Source organism: Ctenocephalides felis, unplaced genomic scaffold (assembly GCF_003426905.1).
Source record: "Ctenocephalides felis isolate EL2017-DRISC unplaced genomic scaffold, ASM342690v1 CF-g0.4_SCAFFOLD_02535, whole genome shotgun sequence".
Lineage (NCBI taxonomy): Eukaryota > Metazoa > Arthropoda > Insecta > Siphonaptera > Pulicidae > Ctenocephalides > Ctenocephalides felis.
The window spans coordinates 1-21640 of NW_020538689.1; the positions used below are offsets into that span (position 1 = coordinate 1).

A 21640-nucleotide genomic window follows, 5' to 3' on the forward strand; every position below is an offset into this window, starting at 1 on the left:
CATTGTAGTATTTTTACAAACATTGTAGTAATTTTACACCCATTGTAGTATATTTTACACCCATTGTAGTATTGTTTACAAACATTGTAGTAATCTTACACCCATTGTAGTATTTTTACACCCATTGTAGTATTTTACAAACATTGTAGTAATTTTACACCCATTGTAGTATTTTTACAAACATTGTAGTAATTTTACACCCATTGTAGTATTTTTACACCCATTGTAGTATTGTTTACAAACATTGTAGTAATTTTACACCCATTGTAGTATTTTTACAAACATTGTAGTATTTTTACACCATTGTAGTATTGTTTACAAACATTGTAGTAATTTTACACCCATTGTAGTAATTTTACACCCATTGTAGTATTTTTACAAACATTGTAGTATTTACACCCATTGTAGTATTTTTATAAACATTGTAGTATTTTTACACCCATTGGACTTATGTACATCAAATTATCAGATATTTTATAGAGATTTTAATACTGTGTACATATTTTTGTGTAATTTTTTTTTGGGTTCAGTACCAAGATTTTAATTTCAGTATGGAAAGTTCTAGCAATTTGAATTAAGGCACGATGCCATGCACCCCACTAGTTAATAGAAATGTTTAAAAGATAAATTTGGTTATAATTCTTCTCCCCTAGAACCCGGTTATATAATATATTTCAGAATTCAGGCGGCACCCTGAATCATATTGGTAGAGTGGCTCGGCACACCACAGTTAAAAGCTTGCCGACCCCTGATTTAAAACATAGAAACGATATGTAAATGTTTAGATAAAGTTTACACTTGCCAAATCAAAATTTCAAAATTGTATTGATATTTCTTATTAAGCTAGATACAAATTACCAACAAAAAAATATAAAGCTGCAGCTTTTTGTTAAAATATATTCAACCTTAATTCAAACAATATATACAAAAATTGAATAATCTGCTTGTTCACATAATTTGGATAAAAGTTTAAGACATTGCATATACATTTTATAAAATAAAATGATTTCAAATAAGAAAATGAATTGATATCTACAAGTTGCTTGAAGGATTATAATTAATTTATTATAGAACATTCTAAATTTTAACTAAATATTTATATTTTACACGAAGCTTTAAGATTAACATTTTGCTGATTAAATTTCTCCATGCGTTGTTCAATTTCAGGTCTGAAATGACGAATTAACCTTGTACGGGCCAAGCTGCACCATCACCTAAAGCACAAATTGTATGACCTGGAAACAAAATTATACCATAAAACATAGCAATTTATACTGCCAAGTAAGAAAGAAAAATATTGCAATGAATTATTTGATTCTTACCTTCAATTTGTTTACTAATTTCCCATAACATGTCAATTTCATCAGGTCGTGCTGCATTACCGTCTACAAATCTGTACATTATCTTGTTCATCCATGATATACCCTCTCTAAAATATTAAATCACAAATATTTGAAACAAACTGATTCACAAATACTTAGAACAAATCTTAACACTTTATTTTCAAAAACTTTAAAAGAGTTTATAAAAATTACACGTCTCAGGGCCGGGTATTTCGACCCGCTAGAGAGCACATATTACTTATACATTTTGTCCGCTATACATATTAGGTTTGGTCTGTCAGAATACCCGATAATACAGAGTTGTATTAATCCAAAAATTAACATGTACTTTCCACCATTAAAAAATCAAAAACGTGATAAAGTAACAACTGCTGATAATACGTAAATACCGTTCAATGTTTTAGTAACAATTTTGAAGTTCTTTTGAGCATATATAAAATGCCCACACACCCAATATATTTAAAAAATAATAAATATGATATCTTCATACCTGCAAGGAGTGCATTGTCCACAAGATTCATGCTTGTAGAACATTATCAAGCGTGCAATAGCTTTAATAATATCAGTCTGCTTATTCATCACTATTATAGCAGCTGTACCTAATGAAGTTTGGCATGCAACAAGCCCATCAAAGTCCATTATTGCTTCTTCACACACCCTGCAATAAAATATTATTTATCATCCTTTTTAATTAGGCTTAGTTTGGTTATTTATAAATCATACTTTTTAGGAATAAGAGGTGTTGAAGATCCTCCTGGAATAATAGCCAGCAAATTATCCCAACCACCTTGCACACCACCAGCATGTAATTCAATGAGCTCCTTTAAAGGAATGCTCATTTCTTCTTCTACTGTGCAAGGGTTGTTGACATGACCAGATATATTAAATAATTTAGTGCCAGAATTACGTGTTCTGCCAAAGCTTGCAAACCAATTTCCACCACGTCTACAAATTGTCTGTGTAGATAAAATATAACTATATAAATAAATAAATGTATATATTTATAAATAAAATAATATGGATTATAAATTTATAATCTATAAATTCGATCAGCGAAATAAAAACTCACTGGAGCAACTGCAACAGTTTCAACATTTGTTACAGTAGTTGGGCATCCAAAAACACCAACATCAGCTGGAAAAGGTGGCTTCAATCTCGGCTTTCCTTGTTTGCCTTCAATGGATTCAATTAAAGCAGTTTCTTCTCCGCAAATATAAGCACCAGCACCGCGATGCATAAATACATCAAAATCATATCCTGAATTACATGCATTCTTTCCAAGTAAACCAGCTTGATAAGCCTGAATAAAATAAATATAAATGAATAAGTTTATAAAATATATTTTTTATAGTTATTTATTTCTCTTGACTATTTTTGTATAATAATTATTTAGAAATAATATATAGACATTACTCACTTCTGCTATGGCAACTTGCATATTTGATGCTTCATTATAAAATTCTCCTCTAATGTAAATGTAGGCAGCTCGAGCGCCCATTGCTCTTCCTGCAATTAAGCAGCCCTCCACCTAAAAATTCATATTTAAGTATTGGAAGTACAAGATAAAAACATTATTAAGACTAAAATGTAAAAAAAATACCAATTTATGAGGGTCATGTCGCATTATTTCACGATCTTTACATGTTCCTGGCTCTCCTTCATCAGCATTAACCACAAGGTATTTTGGCCTTCCATCTCCTGGTTTGTTCATGAAAGACCATTTCAAACCTGAAGGAAAACCAGCACCTCCACGACCTCTGAGTCCAGAAGTTTTAATTTCATCTAAAAGGAAATCATATTTAAAATTATATTTGTTATTGTTATTGAAGTATTGATTTGAGATTATATGTAAACTATAAAAATAAACAAATCAGACTTCATTATAATCTGCAAATTTAATAATATAGAATTTAATATTAATAATATAAATATAACTCACTTATGATCCAATCAGCTCCCTTAAGAATGATTTCTTTAGTTTTATACCAATCTCCTCTTTTCAAAGATCCTTTCAATCTCCAATCGTGACGTCCATAAAGATTTGTAAAAATTCTGTCTTCATCTTTAAGAGGACCAAATTTAGTACGTGTTTGTGGAGGTGGAGTGCCTGGTGGTGGTGGTCCACCGCTGTTATGTCTAATTGTAAAAACTGGGCTAATTATGCCTGAAAAAAACCATTGAAAAAAATTGAGGTTAAAAATAAAAAAATCTACTAAAAAACTAATAACGTGTAGAATATATCTTATAATAGTATAAGACTTAGGGGAGAATTCAGATCATTAATTGTCAAGAAAATATAGCAAATAACAATATAAATATGTAGGTTAGATAATATTATATAATATGTCATAATTGATTATAACTAAAACAAGCTTAAACATATACAGAATTAAGACGGGCAACTTATTCCATTTTATAAATATGTTAGTTTAGGCTTATATACCCAATTGTGTTTTAGCCAAATTAACACGAAATAATACTCCAGCCATTTTTGACGGCTAATGAACTGTCACACACCGTCTCACTGTCACCAGCCAACATTTATCACAACACTATTTCTTTTCTATCTAACTTCAGTACGGTCATAGGTTACTCAGTTAAAATAATAAAAGCGCGATTTATGAATTATGGTATTGATTTTAGTTATTTATCTACCTACTTTAGTTACGATCTTATGCTTATTTATACATATTTTAGTCTTATTTATCCATGATTACGACATCAACGTCTCTTGAACTTCAGCTAAACATATTTGAAAAATCTTTTTTGATAAACATTTCGCTTTTGGCTTTTTGCTAATTTCTAATAAGTTAAAGATTCTAATTTGGTAACTCATTTCTGAATAAACTAAAACAAAATGCTAACATTATAAAAATATGTATTATTTGTTAAATATGAAATTGATATAACATATTTTAATAATCAATCAACTCACAACAAACATCCTCCTTTTCGCATTTCATTTTACATATAAAAAAAATATTTACATGTACTTAATTTTTATAAATATACAAAAAATATATACAAACATAAATTTATGATACAAGTCCAGGAGCAAATACTTTTACAAATCTATCATGTAGTTTGTAATGATAAAGACTTTGTTTATTCCACAAATTTTCTTTGGTCTGAGCATTCATTTCAGATATTTCCATTTTTCCTGAAACATTACTGCTGAATCCAGTTTTCAATGGACTTATACAAACATGAGTATTTGATGAATGTTGAACTAAATTAGCTACGACTAAGTCATACTCTGATGAAACATGTACATTTAAAATGGCATAATTACCAGGATTACTGTAGATTAAACTCTTAACTTGTTTAATCAACATTAAAATTTCTGAAAGTGTAAATTCCATTTCAAACAAATGGCTTAAATCATCTATTATTAGCAATACATGTTTATCAGATTTAAGCATTTCTTCTACATTATCTTCGATTTCTTTTAATAAAACTTTTTTTAAATTCTCATAGCTAGAGTCTTTTAATACTAATTTCATTGCCTCAATTGTTTTGATTGCCCCTTTTTCTTTAAGAGCATTCAAGTTATAACCTAATTTCATTCCAACATTATGGTAATGATGAAACGTATTATGCAAGGTAACAAAGCAAACATTGTACTCGGCCTGAACATATTTTGATAATAAGCAGCTAATAATGAAGTGTGCATCAGAGCCATGTTCTTCTCGGATACCAATGAGACCACCTTTTGGAGAAGATATATCTAAACCAATCGCAGACAAAACTTCTGCAGCCATTTTATACCTTGAAATGAATTATTATCAATTATAAATGATTGTTAATAGTTAAATTGATAATAATTTTAAGAGTAAGAGTAAAGTAAATATTTTGTATATGTAATAAAAAGAAAACAATGTTATAGATTTTCAATGGTAGTTTTCATTAATTGCTCATAAATATGCTCATAAAGAGAATCTAATTAGAGTTTATCCCAAATATTTTTGGGAATATTAAATAAAATCAATATTTATTTCCACGTCCAGTCCGATTTGCAATTAACTTGTTTGAGAATGACGAAACATGTAATATAGATAATGTAGAGGTCATTTTGTACGCCTTTCTATCATATCCATTGAACCAATCCAATGGGATTCTCACGTTCAATATGAATGTCATAGACCATACACGTCACACTGGCATAATTAATACATAACAAAGTCACAATGGCAACTGATATCATAATAAAACGTTGAATAATCGCAGTAAGTCTCCTTTAATAAGTCAATGGATTAACGAAAATTATTATATATTGATGTATCCATTACAGAAAAGCAAGGTTAAGATGTGTTTGCACAACATGTTAGAACAATTTTAAACATAATTTGTGCAAACAATACAATAGATTTAAACTGAAATAAATTGTTTATTCAATTCACGACATTTCCATAATTGATATAACTCACCTTATTAGATAACACAGAAATTTAAATTCGCAAATGACTAGGGCTATTCAGTTCGCTCTCGCAGTAACTACGAGCACGTTTTTAAATAGTTAATACACCGACCGCAAGGTGTTAATTTTATTTGAACATTAATTTTAAATATAATAAGATTTCGACATAGAAATTATTAAAAAAAAATATTAAGAATAAAGAACAAAGCAATGAAAAAATAAACTTTTTTTTTATATTGAATATTTTCAGTCTATTATTGAAAAAAATATTTTTTTTTTTTATATTTACACAAATATCTATTATTATTTTTATTATGTAAAAAATATTGATTCAAGTGTTGTGATATAATAGGTGGCAATGTCAGGGTTACAAAGTAAAAAGAAATCTTATTGGTACTTCGGAGGATTAGCATCTGCTGGAGCAGCATGCGTAACACATCCTTTAGATCTTATTAAAGTTCAACTTCAAACTCAGCAAAAGGGAAAAATATCAATAGGTCAACTCGTAGTAAACATATTTAAAAATCAAGGTATTGCATAATGATAAAATTACATGATTGATGTTCTAAAAATAATGTTCATATATGAAAATTTTGTGTTTATATATATATATATATATATATATATATATATATATGTGTGTGTGTGTATGTATGATTTTAATTGAAACATTTTCTGAACAAAACTTCCTTTTTTCCTCGATGAGTTATTTATTTAAATTTTAAATATTTCATTCTGTTTCGGAGATTATAGGCTATTGTATCATTTTCTATAATTATTGATAACAAAAATAAAAATTATATATTTATACACTTTTTTAATCATTTCAAAATTGCAAAAATCAATAGTATTATTAAATACTCTTCATTATTATAGCTTGACTTATTTTTGAATATCATTTTTGGAAAATGTGCGCTCAGATAATTGTTGATTGTTTTTAAAAAATATTGGGTTACAAAGGAAAAGAGTGAATTCTTTCGGTTTTGAAATAATTAGAAAAGTGTTGAAATATATAATATATATTTTTTATTTTGTTTGTTCCTGAAGCATAGTCTCGAAAACCTAGTATAATATAATTAAAATAAAGTTAATTTTTCAAACAAAAAAAGCTTTTGTTCAGAATATATATATATATATATATATATATATATATATATGAAAAACTTAATACTTCAACTCACAATCTGTAATAATGATGTCCAGCGATTAATTAAAATTTGAAATTTGCTTCATATTAAATTCAAATATGTTTTATAGCATGCAATAGAAAATAACCAATAATTTCTCCAGGAATCACAGCGTTTTATGCCGGTCTGTCAGCTTCGTTATGTCGTCAACTAACTTATTCAACAACTCGATTTGGAGTATATGAAGTTGCCAAACAAGCAATAGAGAAATCCAATGGCCCAGCACCTGGATTTGTGACTTTGATAGCCTTAGCCAGTGCTTCAGGTGCAGCAGGGGGGTTTGTTGGCACACCTGCTGATATGGTGAACGTGAGAATGCAAAATGATGGAAAATTGGCCCCTGAATTGCGAAGAAAGTAATAACGATAGTGTGAAGACATTATGTTGTTTTCCTAGCAACAACACTTTTCTTAACAAAATTAAAGCTTTTGCAAATTATGAAGACTGACACAGATCTTATTATGATTTTAGCTATCGAAATGTGTTCCATGGGCTCTATAGGGTATTTGTAGAAGAAGGTGTACGAGGTCTCTTTTCAGGAGCATCCACTGCTACTGCAAGAGCGATTCTGATGACTGTGGGCCAAATTGCATTTTATGATGCCGTCAAAGGTCAATTACTTAAGTACAACTTTAAAGATAATACATCCACTCATTTTCTTGCCAGTTTGACCGCAGTAAGTACGAGAATGTAACTAATCTATATAGAAATGATCTTAGCATTTTTATTATCAACTCTATAGGGCGCCATCGCCACAACTATGACTCAGCCATTAGATGTAATAAAAACAAGGTCTATGAATGCAAAGCCTGGTGAGTTTAAAAATGTATTGGAGATTATTTATTATACAGCTAAACTAGGACCAATGGGCTTTTTCAAAGGATACATTCCAGCATTTGTGAGGCTGGGACCTCACACTATTTTAACATTTATATTTTTAGAGCAGTTGCGAATGAATTTTGGATTTGTACCAAAATCATGAGATATATAATAATAATGCTTTAAAATGATATTAAAATAATCATGTCAGGTAAAAACAATGCCTAAATTTATCAAAATGGGAACAAGGTAAATAGGATATAATAATATGAATATAAACTGATGCATTAACATACATTCCATAAACTATATTTAGAAAAATATATAATAAATGAGTTTGTTTTAAATAAAAGAAACTGTTTATATTAATAAGAGCAACAAGTGTGATAAAAATGATCGTAATGCTCAGTACTAATTACTCTCATTAATCGCAGTTCACAATATTCATAAAATAAACTCATTTCCTTCTCTATATTTTTTTATAATATTGAATAGATTTTATAAATATAAATTATTAAATAGATAAATGTACAAATGACAAAGTGCAAAATGAAACAAACCATTCCACAGAGAGAATACTCGCCACAATTTTAATATATAAATTTTAATATATGTACTTATGTTAGATGTTTTACTGTTTATAAAGACAAAAAAATCCTCGATATTAATATAATGTTAAGACATCATATTATGTATATAAAAATTATATATAACTTGTTACAAAAAATAAATGCGTTAAGAGAATGAAAGGGTTTGTAAATATTGATAAGTATTTTGAACAGACTTCCAGGTTCGTCCAAGTTTAAAAAAAGTTATATTTGGTTTAACATAATCACAAATAAAAATATTATCAAATCAGATATTAAAATCAGAACTGAGTTCTGATTAAACTGAAATTAAACTAAAATATTTAAAATAAATTAACTCTCACCTTCAATAATTTGCTACCTAATTAAGAAACCACCTTAAGAACTTTAACCTGTCCTGATAAAGATATTTTTATATTTGCGGGAGCTTGAATCCAAGGCTCGCCGTCTATTTGAACAGGTGTCGGTTTAAGTAGCCTCACCTAAAAAACAATAATAAAAGATTGAGCTACATGTTTTAGAAGTCCTCTTTATTTAAATATTATACCTCAATCACACGTGCTTGGCCTATCCTTAATGGCTGAGATAGTCCAACTTGTAATTGAGCGATATGGAATGATGAAGTTATTCCCAAAACTTCGATAATACCATCACTTGGGCTTTGCACTGTACCATCAGCATCGCCCATATCTTAATAAGAATTTATATTGAAATTTATGCATTTTTAAAAATTATATAAGAAAGAGTGAAAAAAAATTAATTTTGTGGTTAGGAATATTATCACATGCTATATGTGGCTTCACTAATTAAAAAGTAAACAAAGTCAACTTGGACAGTAACAAATATCTATGGAATAGATTAGTTTCATAAAATATTTAAATCTTTTTAATACACATGGAAGTTTATAACATCTATAGATAAATATTTATTATGTTAGTACAAGGGATATTAATATAAAGGTTAATTAAAAAGATAAAGCATTACAATTAATTTCTATAAGATTTATTGATATAATTACCCCATAATTTTACCCCAGCGCCCCAGCATTTGATATTCAATAGCACAATGCTTTCTACTGGTGGTAAATTTATAACTCGACCATCCAAAATTAATTCTAATTTTTGCTCCAATCCTTTATTTGTGGGTGCAACAACTTGTTGAGTTCCATAACACAAATAAAGAAACTGTAATAATTAAAAATAAGTATTGTTTAACTATATACAAGTATAAAATTATGTATGCATATACCTTGTTAATTAATCTACTACTCATCAAATAGAATTTACTTTCACGTGCTTTATGAAATCCTAATGTCACTTCTGCATCAACACCAATACTTAAATAATTATATAAAACTTTGGTCTGTGTATAGAGTGTTGATGTAAGCCTGGTGCATTTTGCTATTTCTACATCCCACCTACAAATTAAAAGAATGTTGAAATATTAAAAGTTGAAGCTTTAATATTATTGAATTACCTGTCCAGATTAATTGTATCGGCGGATTGTATCTTTTGCAATATTATTTCTGGTTGAATAATATCTGGAGGTTCTGCACCCCAACCCAAAGATCGAGACAAATCATTTCCCGTACCAAGTGGAAATATTGATACTAAAGGTTCTGGTTTAAGTTTCATTTCTCGAATAGTATTCAGAACCCAAGCAACAGTTCCATCACCACCTTTCATAAATAAAAATCATGATTAGTTTTTTTGTTAGAACCACAATTTCATAATTATATTGAAAAAACTCTACCTGCTATAAGGATTCGGCACACATTTGGAGCAACTAATTTGACCCAATGCAAAGCTTGAGCTGGTGTTCGATTTTTTCCTATAATCATAACTTGAATAGGATTCAGAATAAATCTAAATAATGATAAAATTTCTTCAGCATCACTACTTCCTGATTTTTTGTTAGCTTTTCATTTTAAAAAATTAAAATCAGTTACTGTAAGTTTACTTTTAATTAAATGAATGCTTCATTGTCAAAGTTACCAATTATTATCAATGGACTCCAACCAGGCCATTCAGGTGGATTCACAGAAATAATTGTTTGTTTCCTTCTCATGCGAGTTCTGATTTTTGTAGGTTTAATACTGGTTGGTGGTACTATCATCAAGCGATAAGGACCGAGATCACATGTCTATTAAAAACGTAATTTTTATCCAATTTAATTAAATCCTTAAGAAATATCCAATTTCTTAAGAAATATGTGCATTTATTAATAATAGACTTACTTCAGGAATTCTTGATAAACATGTGCCATGAATATTCCTATGACACCAGCAACAATGAAAATCTCCTTTCCAAGGATCTGTAAATTCATTATTACAGATTGCACACTCTTCTGTTCCATCGACCGATGCAATTGTGCCTAATGTTAGAAATATAAAGTATAATTTCAAGTCCTGTTTTTGAAGATGAAGGAATGAAATGAATATAATTACCTTTAATCCAATGATGTCTTAAAGTTTTAGTCTGAGTTATTGCTTTACATTTAATATCGTTATCTGCTTTTTAATGCAAGGTTTATCAGCACAGACTCCACAACAATCACAATAAAAACTTGAAGTAGTTACAAGCAAGGAATCACAAACAGCGCAAAAACGAGCCTGAAATATAAACTCAATATTAATAATAATCCAAATTTAGTTACAAAATAAATTGTTCTGCATTAAAAGGATATTACATGTGTTTTATATGTCGCGGGAACCCACTGTTGCCAGTTATGATTTTTATCAAAATCTCTAATTGGAACAGGTCCTTCATCTAGGAAAAGTTTTATAAAATTCACTACAATAAATAATATTAATAATCCCACTATTAACGGCCAATTAATACAGCAACTTAGAAACCATAAGAAATCCATCTTAACAATTTATTGATTATTTAAGGCATTATAATAGAATTAATCAAGGTTGCAAATTATTGATCTTGGTAATAAAGCTTTTAAAAAAGACATGTTTTAGTGACATTCATATAACACGTCAATCGCTTTTTGCGTACATCATTCTGAAGAATTGTTTATAAACAAACGACGTCATCTTGAAACTGTCACAAAATGTCAAAGCGAAAGTTTGGTACATTTTTCCATAGATAAAAGAAGAGTATATAGATCGCTCTCTCGGGCCATATTTCGTTGCCACATTCCTGTGTTAGTTGAAGCCCCGCGCTACAGATGGCACTAGTCGCCTGAACGGGTGCGTATAAAAAATACTATAGAAATGAACCAAAATTATATGGACCGTTTTAATTCAAAATTTAAAAAAAGAAAAATTGAAAAAAAAAAAAATTTTGAAGCATTTATTTTTCACAAAAACATTCTACATTATATCTACATAGTTCTCTTTATAAACAAAGCACACATAGCATAAAAATGTACATAAATATACACATTATCCACAATGTATATATATATATATATATATATATATATATATATATATAACATTATATATGATTATAATAGATGGTAGTAAGCTGTAAAAACTATGTGCGAAAAGCATAAAAATGTACTTAAATGTACACGCTATCCACAATGTATATATATATATATACAAATATATATATATATATATATATATATATACATATATATATATATATACATATATATATATATGTGTGTGTGTAATATCATTTTAGCATATCAGCCTTTCAAGCTGAGCACAAAAAGAATAGAAATGTACATGAATGTATATATTATTTATATATATACATATACATATATAACCACAATTCTTTGATTGATATTGATTCAGATCAATATATAACCAATATATATATATATATATATATATATTTACATATATATTTATTTTGATTAACATTAAGTTACATAATATCTATGATGTACAGTCTCTATTTGGGAATCTTTTCTGCGCTATTGTTAATGTGCATTCAAATGTTTGTTCAAAATGTCATTATTATCATTGTCTTAAAGAAAAACAACAATCATTGATATTATTATAACAGTACTTAATAGTTTTCTTATAGCATCTACAATAAGACATTTTAGAGTAAAGCTATTGACATCTCTTTCAGAATAGTCAAATGCAATAAGCAAGTGCACATTAAGGGTGTTTTATCCCTTTGCTTTTTAGAATTTTATCATTAATCATGATTATACTTTGCCTGTCATTTGACAGTTCCTGAAAATCTATACAATGTGATTCCCTTTATCATCATTAAACAACACAGATAATAATATTTCTTGTAATATCAAAATGAAATTATTAATACTTAAAAACTTTTCCTGTGACATAGCCAAACCTAAATTAACCTTTGCACTAGCTAGAATTTCACCATTTATTGAGAATTTCCTTTCACTTACGATTATATCATTAGTGTTTTTAGTATGTTCTCCAAACTGACTTAATATATAATTACGAGTCGTACTGTTCAATATTAGTGGGAGATCAGCAAAGATTTCAGCACATTTCAGACTTCATTCTTATTGTTTTTTCCTGTGTATTCATTCATCTCATATCAATACTTGTACACTTGTGAATGTGTTTAGTAAACCGTCTAAACATTTTACATTTGAACGTATTTTCCTTTTATACTGCTGAAAAAATCGATGTAGAATTATTAGTTATGATCCTACATTATTAGAACAAGATTAATTTATATTTAGTTATTTAATAACATACCTTTCAGAGAGCTGACAGGAATTCTCTCTGTCTATTTATAACCTTAAAATTTCTAGTATTGATATAGTTAAATGTCTCAATTATTTCTGAATTATTAAACTGTAATGAAAAATCATATCAGAATAGTACAATCAAATGAAAGTAATTCGAAGTATGCATATTAATAAAAGTACTCACTTAGATTGAAAGCCGGCAAATATTATTACTTATTTTACTTTTACTTCGTCGTTTCTCGCTGGAACTACATAATACATGCATTTTTCTTGGTATTTCTTCTTCGTTAAACAATGCACTTCGACAGCTTATTTGTTTTTTACTCTAACAAGCATTTATTATATTGTCTAGGTTATCTCTCCATGAAAATTTATTACAATGGACGCCATGTTTAATTTAAGTATCTGTCATATGTCAAATTCGATTTCAAAGTGAAAAAAAAATAAAAAAAAAAAAACAAGCGCGACCGGCGGCAGGGGCTCTAACTAAACTCGGGTTACAGACGTTTGTTCCGAGATTACCGGCCATGCATTTTTCTATGAAAAAAAAAAACAGAATCTGCAAGATATTGAAATTTTTTTTATATTATATTTTAGTAATATATTATAAATAGATAATATTAATTCGATTCATTGTTTCATCATCATCCGTTAATAACAAACAACAAGTTCCTGTTGGCCTTATTAAGTCCGCCATTTAAGAATGTCTATAAAACATATATTGTTGTGTCTATGTTGTTGATCATATTTTGACATATCGCTGAACGATTTGACAATTGTATCAAAAGAATGCCCCAGGATTCAAAAAGAATGAATCGAAAAGGCTGTTTGGTATTAAACTTACATTATTAAAATTATTTGAAATATATTATTATATTAATATATCATAACTAATCCGTCTAATCCCTATCTTAGACCCCCCTGTCTCCAGGACCTGTTGTGGACATAAGTGACGATGAATTAGTTACTATATCTGTCAGAGACCTCAATAGACAATTAAAATTGAGAGGCTTATCCCGCGAAGATATAGTTCGCATGAAACAACGCCGAAGAACCTTAAGAATCGAGGTTATGCAGCTAGTTGTCGCATAAAAAGGATTGAGCAAAAAGATGAATTGGAGACCGAGAAGTCACAAGTATATTCCAGATTGATCTCTAATCAATCAGCACAATTGATTCTAAATTATTCAATTTGTTATTTTGCTTTCAGGAATGGAGAGACATGGAATTGATGCAAGAAGATAATGCGAGAATCATGGAGGAAATCATGGCTTGGAGAGGAAAATATGATGCTTTGAAAAAATTTGCAGCTTCAAAGAAGATTCCATTGCCACCTGAATTAGAACATCTCTAGAATAATTATGAATTAAGATAATTGTTGTATATGAAAGTGCTGTGAAGGATTTACTTTCAGATTTGAAATACTAGATAAATGCTACCTGCGCAACACATATTGTTGCATAGTAATTAAAACAAAGTTAAAACAAAATTCATTTAAAATTAAATATGAGTTCTGTCCACTTGTAGTAAATTCTTTTTATATTCAAATTCAAGCTTATACAAAATATTTAACCCTTTTACTATGAGAGTGTTTTCCATAGAAATTACACTCCTGTATAAAGGTTTTAAGACTTTTCTTTGAAATTATTCTTATTGTAAGTATAATAGAAGAAATTATTCTATTGTAAGAAGGTTTGGAATACTGTGGTGTTTGTAATATTTTTCTAAGAATTATTTATAATTTGTAACTTAATGATAAAATGAAATAAATATATCTATATAATTATTTAATTATTATATTATTGAATATACTTTGTTTAGTTTGTTGCAAATCTTGAGTAACCAATTGAAATAATGCTTATAAAATATTTATGATAGACAAAGAAAATATATACAGTTCAAATTTGGAAGCTTATCAACAATTGATTCTGCATAAATAGCAAAAGCGCTAATAAAATAATAAGCTTTGAATTAATGTAGAAAAGGCATTCAATGAGTTTAAGGAAACTAAAATGAATTTTATCTTGGATATTTGAACACACTGCACATTCCCAAAAATTATTAATGTTACAAATCTTTGAAGACTAATGTTTGTCTCATAATCATTATAATGTATAAATCATTTCTATTTAAGAATGGCCACAAATTCTACAAGAATTATATGATTATAAATATAATACAATCATATTTAAATAATAATTATTTATACATTACACTGATTTGAGACAAACTTACTCTCAAAAGTTTGTAAATTTAATATATTTTTTAATAAATTGTGATAAAAAGACTGTGTTCATATTTCCAAGATAATATTCATCCCATATGGACACGGGGTATTCTAATATTGTCTGGGATTCATTTCATTCATCATATCGTTTTGATAAAATTAGCATAATTATTATTGCTATTGTAATTCAGGGGAAGTACCGAACTTAATAGGATACTGAAATGGTAAGATCCGGTTCCTTAACTGTGGTTCCGGTCAATTAAATTTTTCAAATTGATAATAACTACAAGATGGCGCAATCACCATGTTGTATCATTGACGTCAACGAATGTCAATGTCAAACTCACGCGTGATTTTCAATATTTTTAAGCGATAAATTATTCAATATTATATATAATACAGAAATATGCCCATAAGATGATGAAGATTCAAAGATTTATACTAAGCACTAATTTTAGAATATTTATAGGTAATAAACGTAAAGTAATACACTTTATTTTATATTTATGCTAATATCAATAACCCTTATTTCAGGCCCTTGTAAATGTTTTAAGCGAACATTTTCCTTACATGATTTATCATCCGAACATAAGGAATTACAGAAATTATGTCGCACCTTTGCAGAAAAAATCTGAAGCCTATAGCTGGAGATCTAGATAGAAATAACAAGTTTGTATACAATTATTGTTAATATGTATTTTATATTAAATAACATAATAGATTTCCAACAGAACAAATTCAGCACCTTGGAAAATTGGGGCTTATGGCAATAAACGTAGATCCAGACTATGGAGGTTCAGGTTTAGACACCTTGTCTATTTCATTAGCTGTTGAAGAAATTGCAAGAGGATGCGGAGGAACTGGTAATGATAATAACCTAATACTAATAAATAATGTAATACATTGATATTGATTGTGTTGACTTACACTATAGTGCTTTTTAAGCTTATATCGATATATAAACTGAAACATTACAAGATCAATGTTCCAATGATATAAATCTCGGCTAATTTTCATTATCATAATATTGATATAAATACTTAAGGTGCAATAGTTTCAATCCACAATTGTTTGTACGCCTGTCTCTTGAATAGACTCGGGACCACAAAACAGAAAGAACAATTTCTACGACCTTGTACAAGTGGAAATATAGGTGCTTTTGCTCTGAGTGAATCAGGTATAATAATAATGTTCAATATAAATATCTAAATATTTCTAATAAAATATATCAAATGTTATTTAAGAGGCTGGCAGTGATGTAGCAGCCCTATCAACTACAGCAACAAAGGATGGAGACCATTGGCTTTTAAATGGAATGAAAGTAAGTATTCAATGAAAATATTAATTTAAATTATATTATATTATTAATACAATAACATGCTATATTGATTAGGCATGGGTGACTTCAGCATATGAAGCTAAGGCTGCAGTGATATTTGCCACAGTTGACAAAACTTTACAACATAAAGGCATCACGGGTAAAATAGAAGTAAACAATTAAATAAACACAATAATTACTTTACTTACTAACAAATAATAAATACAATAATTACGTTTTACTTTAATAACTATATTATCCATATGAAAATAGAATCACTTATAATAAAAAGAGGACTCTGCTTACGAGTTCAACTGAATAGTGAGTTGGAAAGAGAAGCCTGCAAATGAGCTAACTTTAAAACTATAAAACAAAAATAGAACATTACCAACGAGCATTCATTCACTTTTTTCGTTGAAATATGCTCTTTTTTCAAAATAATTTTTTGTCTTAACCATAAAGGGAAATCGAGAAAAACTTGGTTACATTTCGAGAAAAAATCGAGAAAAATATTAAAAGGTGCATATATTAGTAGTATTCTTATCCCTTATCGCCTTGAGAGATGATAAAAATATAGGTCGTCGAATTTATAATTCTATATAATTTAATAATAAAGCATTCCTGGTCCCAATGGACGCCGAGGGGCTTTGCGTTCTTCGGAAAGAAGTAAAGCTAGGAATAAAGGCAAGTAGCACATGCAGCTTAAGCCTGGAAAATGTGCGCGTACCGGACTGGTGTGTGATAGGCGAGCCCATGTCAGGATTTCGCATGGCTATGGAGCAACTTGATTTGGCACGAATTGGAATCGCATCGCAGCATTAGGTATTTAGAAAATAAATTTATTTTCTTAACTGATATGACAAGAAATCAGACCGAAGAATTTCTTATTTAGGGTAATATTTCAATTATTTATCCAGGATGACGATTTTTTTAAATCTCTTCCTTCTTCTTTAAGGTATAGCACGAGCTTCTTTGGATTCAGCAGTTGAATACGCCTCAAAACGAAAAGCATTTGGAACTTATTTGATAGACATGCCTGCCGTAAAAGTGATTTTTTTTTTAATTTAATTACATTTATATATTTTCATATTAATAATGCCAATTAAACATATTTTATTGCGCAGGGACACATAGCAGATGTAGCTTTACGACACGAGTCAGCACGGTTGCTAACTTGGAAAGCAGCCTCTATGAAGGATGCATGCGAACGGTAACTTCACTAAAACATAATCCAATTTAATATGTTTTATGAATCTTCTAATATTTTTCTTCTAGAACAACAAAATACAGTTCTATGGCTAAAATCGCAGCTAGCCAATGCGCGACATTCGCAGCACATACTGCTATGCAAATAATGGGCGGGATGGGATATGTGAACGATATGCCAGCTGAAAGGCACTATAGGTAAAAAAAATGGCTTAAGTTAAATATAATTATTAGATTTTCATTTATATTCTATTCACAATCCATTTTATTTGCAGAGATGCACGAATCACTGAAATTTACGGTGGGGTTACGGATATCCAGAAGCTGGTGATTGCGGATCAAGTCATACGCGAAATGGGCTATGAATAAACTATTTATTTTAAATGTATATACAAAAAATTGATAATCTTAAAAATACCTGTTCTGGTATAAAATATTTTTGATATATATATTTTTGCATTATAATAATCTATATTTATATTTTCAAGAAGGAGAATTTGTAATACTGTTATTATATATATTTTTAAAATAAAATTATTATTTATAAAATGTTCTGTTTTATTATTTAAAATACCGAAACTTATGTAAATCGTAATAACTGTAAGGTTATTACAGTAATTTTTTGTACAGTTATAGTCCAAACCGAGAAAAACGTATTTTTTCGTAACATTCTATCAACGAACGTATTTTTTTAAATGAAATTTCAAATGTTATATTGAAAAACAGTTTATAAAGTAATTATGATTATAAAGAAATTATTACAATTTTTCATCTTGGATTTTTTTTATCTAACAATCAGACTATGATGTTTGCCAAACGACAGGTGACTTCGATAAGATATAAGGAATTTTGAATAAATAAATAAATATTGAAGTATTTTGAAATTTGAAAAATACAAAATAAACCATTATCAAGCATATTATTTCAATTTGCAGTTTTTTTCTATTACCAATAATATATTTTTAATCGCTACAAAAAACACATCTCGCCGTGATATCTTAACTTATCTACGAGTATATTAATGAAATGATTAGATAAGCCCGTTATAGGACGCCTAACAAATATTACTTTGAGTAATAAAGTCAGAATTGTGAATTGATTTTTCTTATGCACAAAATTGTAAATAATTTTGTTTAAACGTGGCGTAATTATATAGGAAGCAAATAAAAGTGGAAAACAAAGGCGTGTTTACGTTAAGATATAATAAATCGAACGTAGTGGCATATAAATAATAATTTGTATTCGTAAGAGGGAAGATTATTTAGTCAGAGCATTATTTAAAACAATAATATTAAAACAATAGAGAAAACTTTGAACATTAATTAACAACGGCGGGTTCATATTTCAACGTTTATAAATCGTATACGCTATTTGAATAAAATACATTTTACTATAGTAATATAAAATTAATTTATAATAAATAAAATAAAGCACTGTTTTACCAGTAATTACAGCAAAATGAAGAATATTTTTTTATACGTCGTTTTCTTTTGTTCTTTTGAAATAATACTTGGTGATAGCAAAATCGATCTTTGTGAGGTGTGCAAATGTTCTAAAATAAAAAATCCAGATAATAAGCTTTCAATATCATGTAAGTTTTCATATATTGATTGGGAAAGAGTGGATTGGCCACGAAATGATGAAAAAATTGAAATAGAACTTGGAGCAAGCGGACAAAACAGCGGAGCAACCATGTTGCCAAGGTTGAGGAAAAAATTACTTTAATGTTACTTGAAATATATTACAGTTCATTTCAATTTGTAAATTTTACATTTCGCTCATTTATCTGTCTATTGAACTCACGACAATAGAATAACTACAAAATTAATTATAAAATAAGTGATTATTGGAATTCAGATCGATTAACCAGATTTCCTGATTCGATTAACCTATTTTTAACTATAATTAACTTAACCTTTCAGATTCCCCTACAATGAACAGATAAAATTTATCAATATCACTTCAAGTGGTATAAAATCTGTAAAACCAGGAGCTTTTAAAAATCTGCCCAACTTAGAATATTTATCGTTAACTAACAATAGCATAAAATACCTCGGAGGAAACATATTTCAAGGACTCAAAAAACTTAAATCGTTAGACCTTTCCCAAAATAAACTGACCGAAATAACCAGCGACGTTTTTGAAGATCTTCAAAATTTGGAAGAATTGTATTTAGGAAATAATGAATTGACTAAAGTGCCAATTGAGGTAATCGAGAGTATAGTGATGTATTATCTAATGTTCTTAAAAATCAAGTTATTAATAGATTCAACATGTTGTAGACATTAGAAAATTTGAAGGAGTTAAGAACTTTAGATTTGTCTTCAAATATTATTTTCATTTTGAAAACAAATGAATTGATGTTACCGAAATTAAAGAACTTGGATTTAAGTAAAAACAATTTAACCGTCATTGCCAGTGAAACTTTCAGCGGACTGAAATCATTGTAATTATATTTATTCATAAGTGTGAACAAGTTGTTCTTCCAAACAAATGCTAAATCCTGATTTATTTTACAGAGAAAATATAAACTTATCTAACAATAAAATTGTCAACATTGAATCAAAAGCATTCGATATCAGTAACCTGAAATCTTTGGACATTTCGTACAATCGACTTTCCAATGTTCTTACTCTACCAGAAAGTATACAAGTTGTAAATCTTGAATGGAACGCTTATATATTTTGGCCTTTTGAAAAGCCCATTGAAGAATTGCGTTATTTAAATTTACGCCAAAATAACATACGAAAAGTGAACTTGGATGAATCTTACAAAAAACTAGAGGTATGTAGTTTATTATGAAATAATTTGAATAACTATCAGAATCAAGTATCATTCTTTTTTCAGACCTTAATACTTTCCGGAAATGTACTCATTGAGTATCCGCGAATGAAACTAAATGAGCTTTCAACATTGGACTTAAGCAACAATGATTTTTCAATATTACCAGAACAACTCGACATAAATCTAATGCCCAATTTGAGACACCTTTCACTAAGTGGAAATCCAATTCGCAAAATTAAATTTGAAAATATCCTTTCCTTGGAAACGCTCGAGATAAACGATATGTCAAGACTTACAGAAATTTCGGGACTCGAAAACATACGTAATAATATAATTGAGCCCAAACGATATGAAATCTTTATTATACAAATGTTCTAATAAGATATTGAATTTTTAGATGGCAGAATATTTGTCGAATCAAATAAACCTTGTGTTCATCTGAGCATTTCAAATTGTGAATTGCTGGTTAAAATACAAAATGATGCTTTTGAAAATATAAATTTATGTAGTGTGAGTAGATAACGAATTTATAAAAAATAATACAAAATTAAATTCACAAAATCATATTTCAGTTAAATTTGAGTCATAACGCTCTGAAAGAAGTGCCGCTCTCGGTGCCAAACGACATAGAACTTGATTTACAGGTAGGTACTAAATCAAATTAAATCTAGCAATTTAATGAATATATTCAAGAGATAGGAATATTGCAAAACCAAAACCAAAACCAAGATCAAAACCAAATCCACGCAAATTAAAATAATTTCAATTACAGGGAAACCCTTTGATATGCTCTTGCAGCCTACAATGGTTTTTAGACGATATATTACCATTTTTGTATAAACATCACCAGCACGTTTTACCCGAATTGCGATGTGGTTCTACGCGTTTGGTTTATTGGTACAATTGGCCTGGCAAAGTATTGTGTGATAAAGACTCAAAGAATTATATGAAAGCCGACCTGAAAGATTTGGTAAAACCCAAATACTGTTACAGATGTTTCTTCATTTATTGATTTTAGCATCGTTTTTTATATTACTTCGCCATAAACAATTAACGAAAGTGATATATTTTAGAGCCTAGCATCAAGCACATACCATCAAACAACTTT

General features: G+C 28.7%; 6 protein-coding genes, 1 long non-coding RNA gene and 1 pseudogene across 8 annotated transcripts; 4 read left to right on the plus strand and 4 right to left on the minus strand.

Moving 5' to 3' along the window:
- Positions 1–998: 998 nt before the first annotated feature.
- Positions 999–3880, minus strand: LOC113381043 (annotated as a pseudogene).
- A 498-nt stretch (positions 3881–4378) lies between these two features.
- LOC113381047 (elongator complex protein 6-like) lies at positions 4379–5104 on the minus strand. Its single transcript, XM_026620040.1, has one exon. The coding sequence runs from the start codon at positions 5102–5104 to the stop codon at positions 4379–4381; it is 726 nt and encodes a 241-aa protein (XP_026475825.1).
- Positions 4996–11315, minus strand: LOC113381040 (diacylglycerol kinase epsilon-like). Its single transcript, XM_026620036.1, has 11 exons — positions 11042–11315; positions 10848–10964; positions 10590–10760; positions 10348–10495; positions 10106–10270; positions 9830–10031; positions 9602–9770; positions 9372–9537; positions 8901–9043; positions 8698–8835; positions 4996–5111 (listed from the first exon to the last, which is right to left on the minus strand). Exons 1-10 carry the CDS (start codon positions 11219–11221, stop codon positions 8719–8721), a joined length of 1578 nt encoding a protein of 525 aa, XP_026475821.1. The 5' UTR covers positions 11222–11315; the 3' UTR covers positions 4996–5111; positions 8698–8718.
- Positions 5351–8666, plus strand: LOC113381039 (mitochondrial dicarboxylate carrier-like). Of its 2 annotated transcripts, none has more exons than XM_026620034.1 (5): positions 5351–5569; positions 6113–6290; positions 7051–7303; positions 7419–7623; positions 7690–8666. In XM_026620034.1, the coding sequence occupies exons 2-5, from the start codon at positions 6119–6121 to the stop codon at positions 7927–7929; spliced, it is 870 nt and encodes a 289-aa protein (XP_026475819.1). In that variant the 5' UTR covers positions 5351–5569; positions 6113–6118; the 3' UTR covers positions 7930–8666. The 2 variants fall into 2 exon arrangements, with proteins under 2 accessions (XP_026475819.1, XP_026475820.1); XM_026620035.1 differs by lacking the exon at positions 5351–5569 and adding an exon at positions 5746–5878.
- Positions 11316–12146: 831 nt separating the features above from the next.
- On the minus strand, positions 12147–13357 carry LOC113381044. Its single transcript, XR_003367510.1, has 3 exons — positions 13182–13357; positions 13005–13103; positions 12147–12919 (listed from the first exon to the last, which is right to left on the minus strand). It is a non-coding gene; the product is annotated as an uncharacterized LOC113381044 (long non-coding RNA).
- Positions 13358–13688: 331 nt separating this feature from the next.
- Positions 13689–14362, plus strand: LOC113381045 (transcription factor MafG-like). The gene is given in 4 exon segments (XM_026620039.1): positions 13689–13828; positions 13913–14051; positions 14054–14133; positions 14208–14362. Coding segments are annotated over 4 exon segments (405 nt in total). The 5' UTR covers positions 13689–13786; the 3' UTR covers positions 14352–14362.
- Positions 14363–15831: 1469 nt separating this feature from the next.
- LOC113381041 (short-chain specific acyl-CoA dehydrogenase, mitochondrial-like) lies at positions 15832–18117 on the plus strand. The gene is made up of 9 exons (XM_026620037.1): positions 15832–15893; positions 15945–16087; positions 16270–16401; positions 16469–16545; positions 16618–16702; positions 17498–17589; positions 17667–17752; positions 17818–17946; positions 18024–18117. Exons 1-9 carry the CDS (start codon positions 15832–15834, stop codon positions 18115–18117), a joined length of 900 nt encoding a protein of 299 aa, XP_026475822.1.
- A 959-nt stretch (positions 18118–19076) lies between these two features.
- Positions 19077–21635, plus strand: LOC113381042 (P-granule-associated novel protein 1-like; the record flags this gene model as incomplete). Its single annotated transcript, XM_026620038.1, has 9 exons — positions 19077–19451; positions 19671–19956; positions 20031–20194; positions 20268–20532; positions 20596–20854; positions 20930–21042; positions 21105–21176; positions 21305–21502; positions 21606–21635. Coding segments are annotated over exons 1-9 (1632 nt in total), but the record flags the coding sequence as incomplete, so codon positions are not given.
- Between the last annotated feature and the right edge of the window lie 5 nt (positions 21636–21640).

What these genes read in the sequence shown, in the direction of transcription:
- LOC113381039 (XM_026620034.1), top strand. Translation starts at nt 6,119, where the DNA reads ATGTCAGGGTTACAAAGTAAAAAGAAATCTTATTGGTACTTCGGAGGA. An exon ending in AAACATATTTAAAAATCAAG is followed by an intron (nt 6,291 to 7,050) that starts GTATTGCATAAT and finishes TAATTTCTCCAG; the next exon opens with GAATCACAGCGTTTTATGCC. An exon ending in TTCTTGCCAGTTTGACCGCA is followed by an intron (nt 7,624 to 7,689) that starts GTAAGTACGAGA and finishes TCAACTCTATAG; the next exon opens with GGCGCCATCGCCACAACTAT.
- LOC113381041 (XM_026620037.1), top strand. Translation starts at nt 15,832, where the DNA reads ATGTCGCACCTTTGCAGAAAAAATCTGAAGCCTATAGCTGGAGATCTA. An exon ending in TTTTGCTCTGAGTGAATCAG is followed by an intron (nt 16,402 to 16,468) that starts GTATAATAATAA and finishes ATGTTATTTAAG; the next exon opens with AGGCTGGCAGTGATGTAGCA. An exon ending in CCAGCTGAAAGGCACTATAG is followed by an intron (nt 17,947 to 18,023) that starts GTAAAAAAAATG and finishes TTTTATTTGCAG; the next exon opens with AGATGCACGAATCACTGAAA.
- LOC113381040 (XM_026620036.1), bottom strand. Translation starts at nt 11,221, where the DNA reads ATGGATTTCTTATGGTTTCTAAGTTGCTGTATTAATTGGCCGTTAATA. An exon ending in AGCAGATAACGATATTAAAT is followed by an intron (nt 10,761 to 10,847) that starts GTAAAGCAATAA and finishes CTTCAAAAACAG; the next exon opens with GACTTGAAATTATACTTTAT. An exon ending in GTAGTAGATTAATTAACAAG is followed by an intron (nt 9,538 to 9,601) that starts GTATATGCATAC and finishes TAATTATTACAG; the next exon opens with TTTCTTTATTTGTGTTATGG.
- LOC113381047 (XM_026620040.1), bottom strand. Translation starts at nt 5,104, where the DNA reads ATGGCTGCAGAAGTTTTGTCTGCGATTGGTTTAGATATATCTTCTCCA.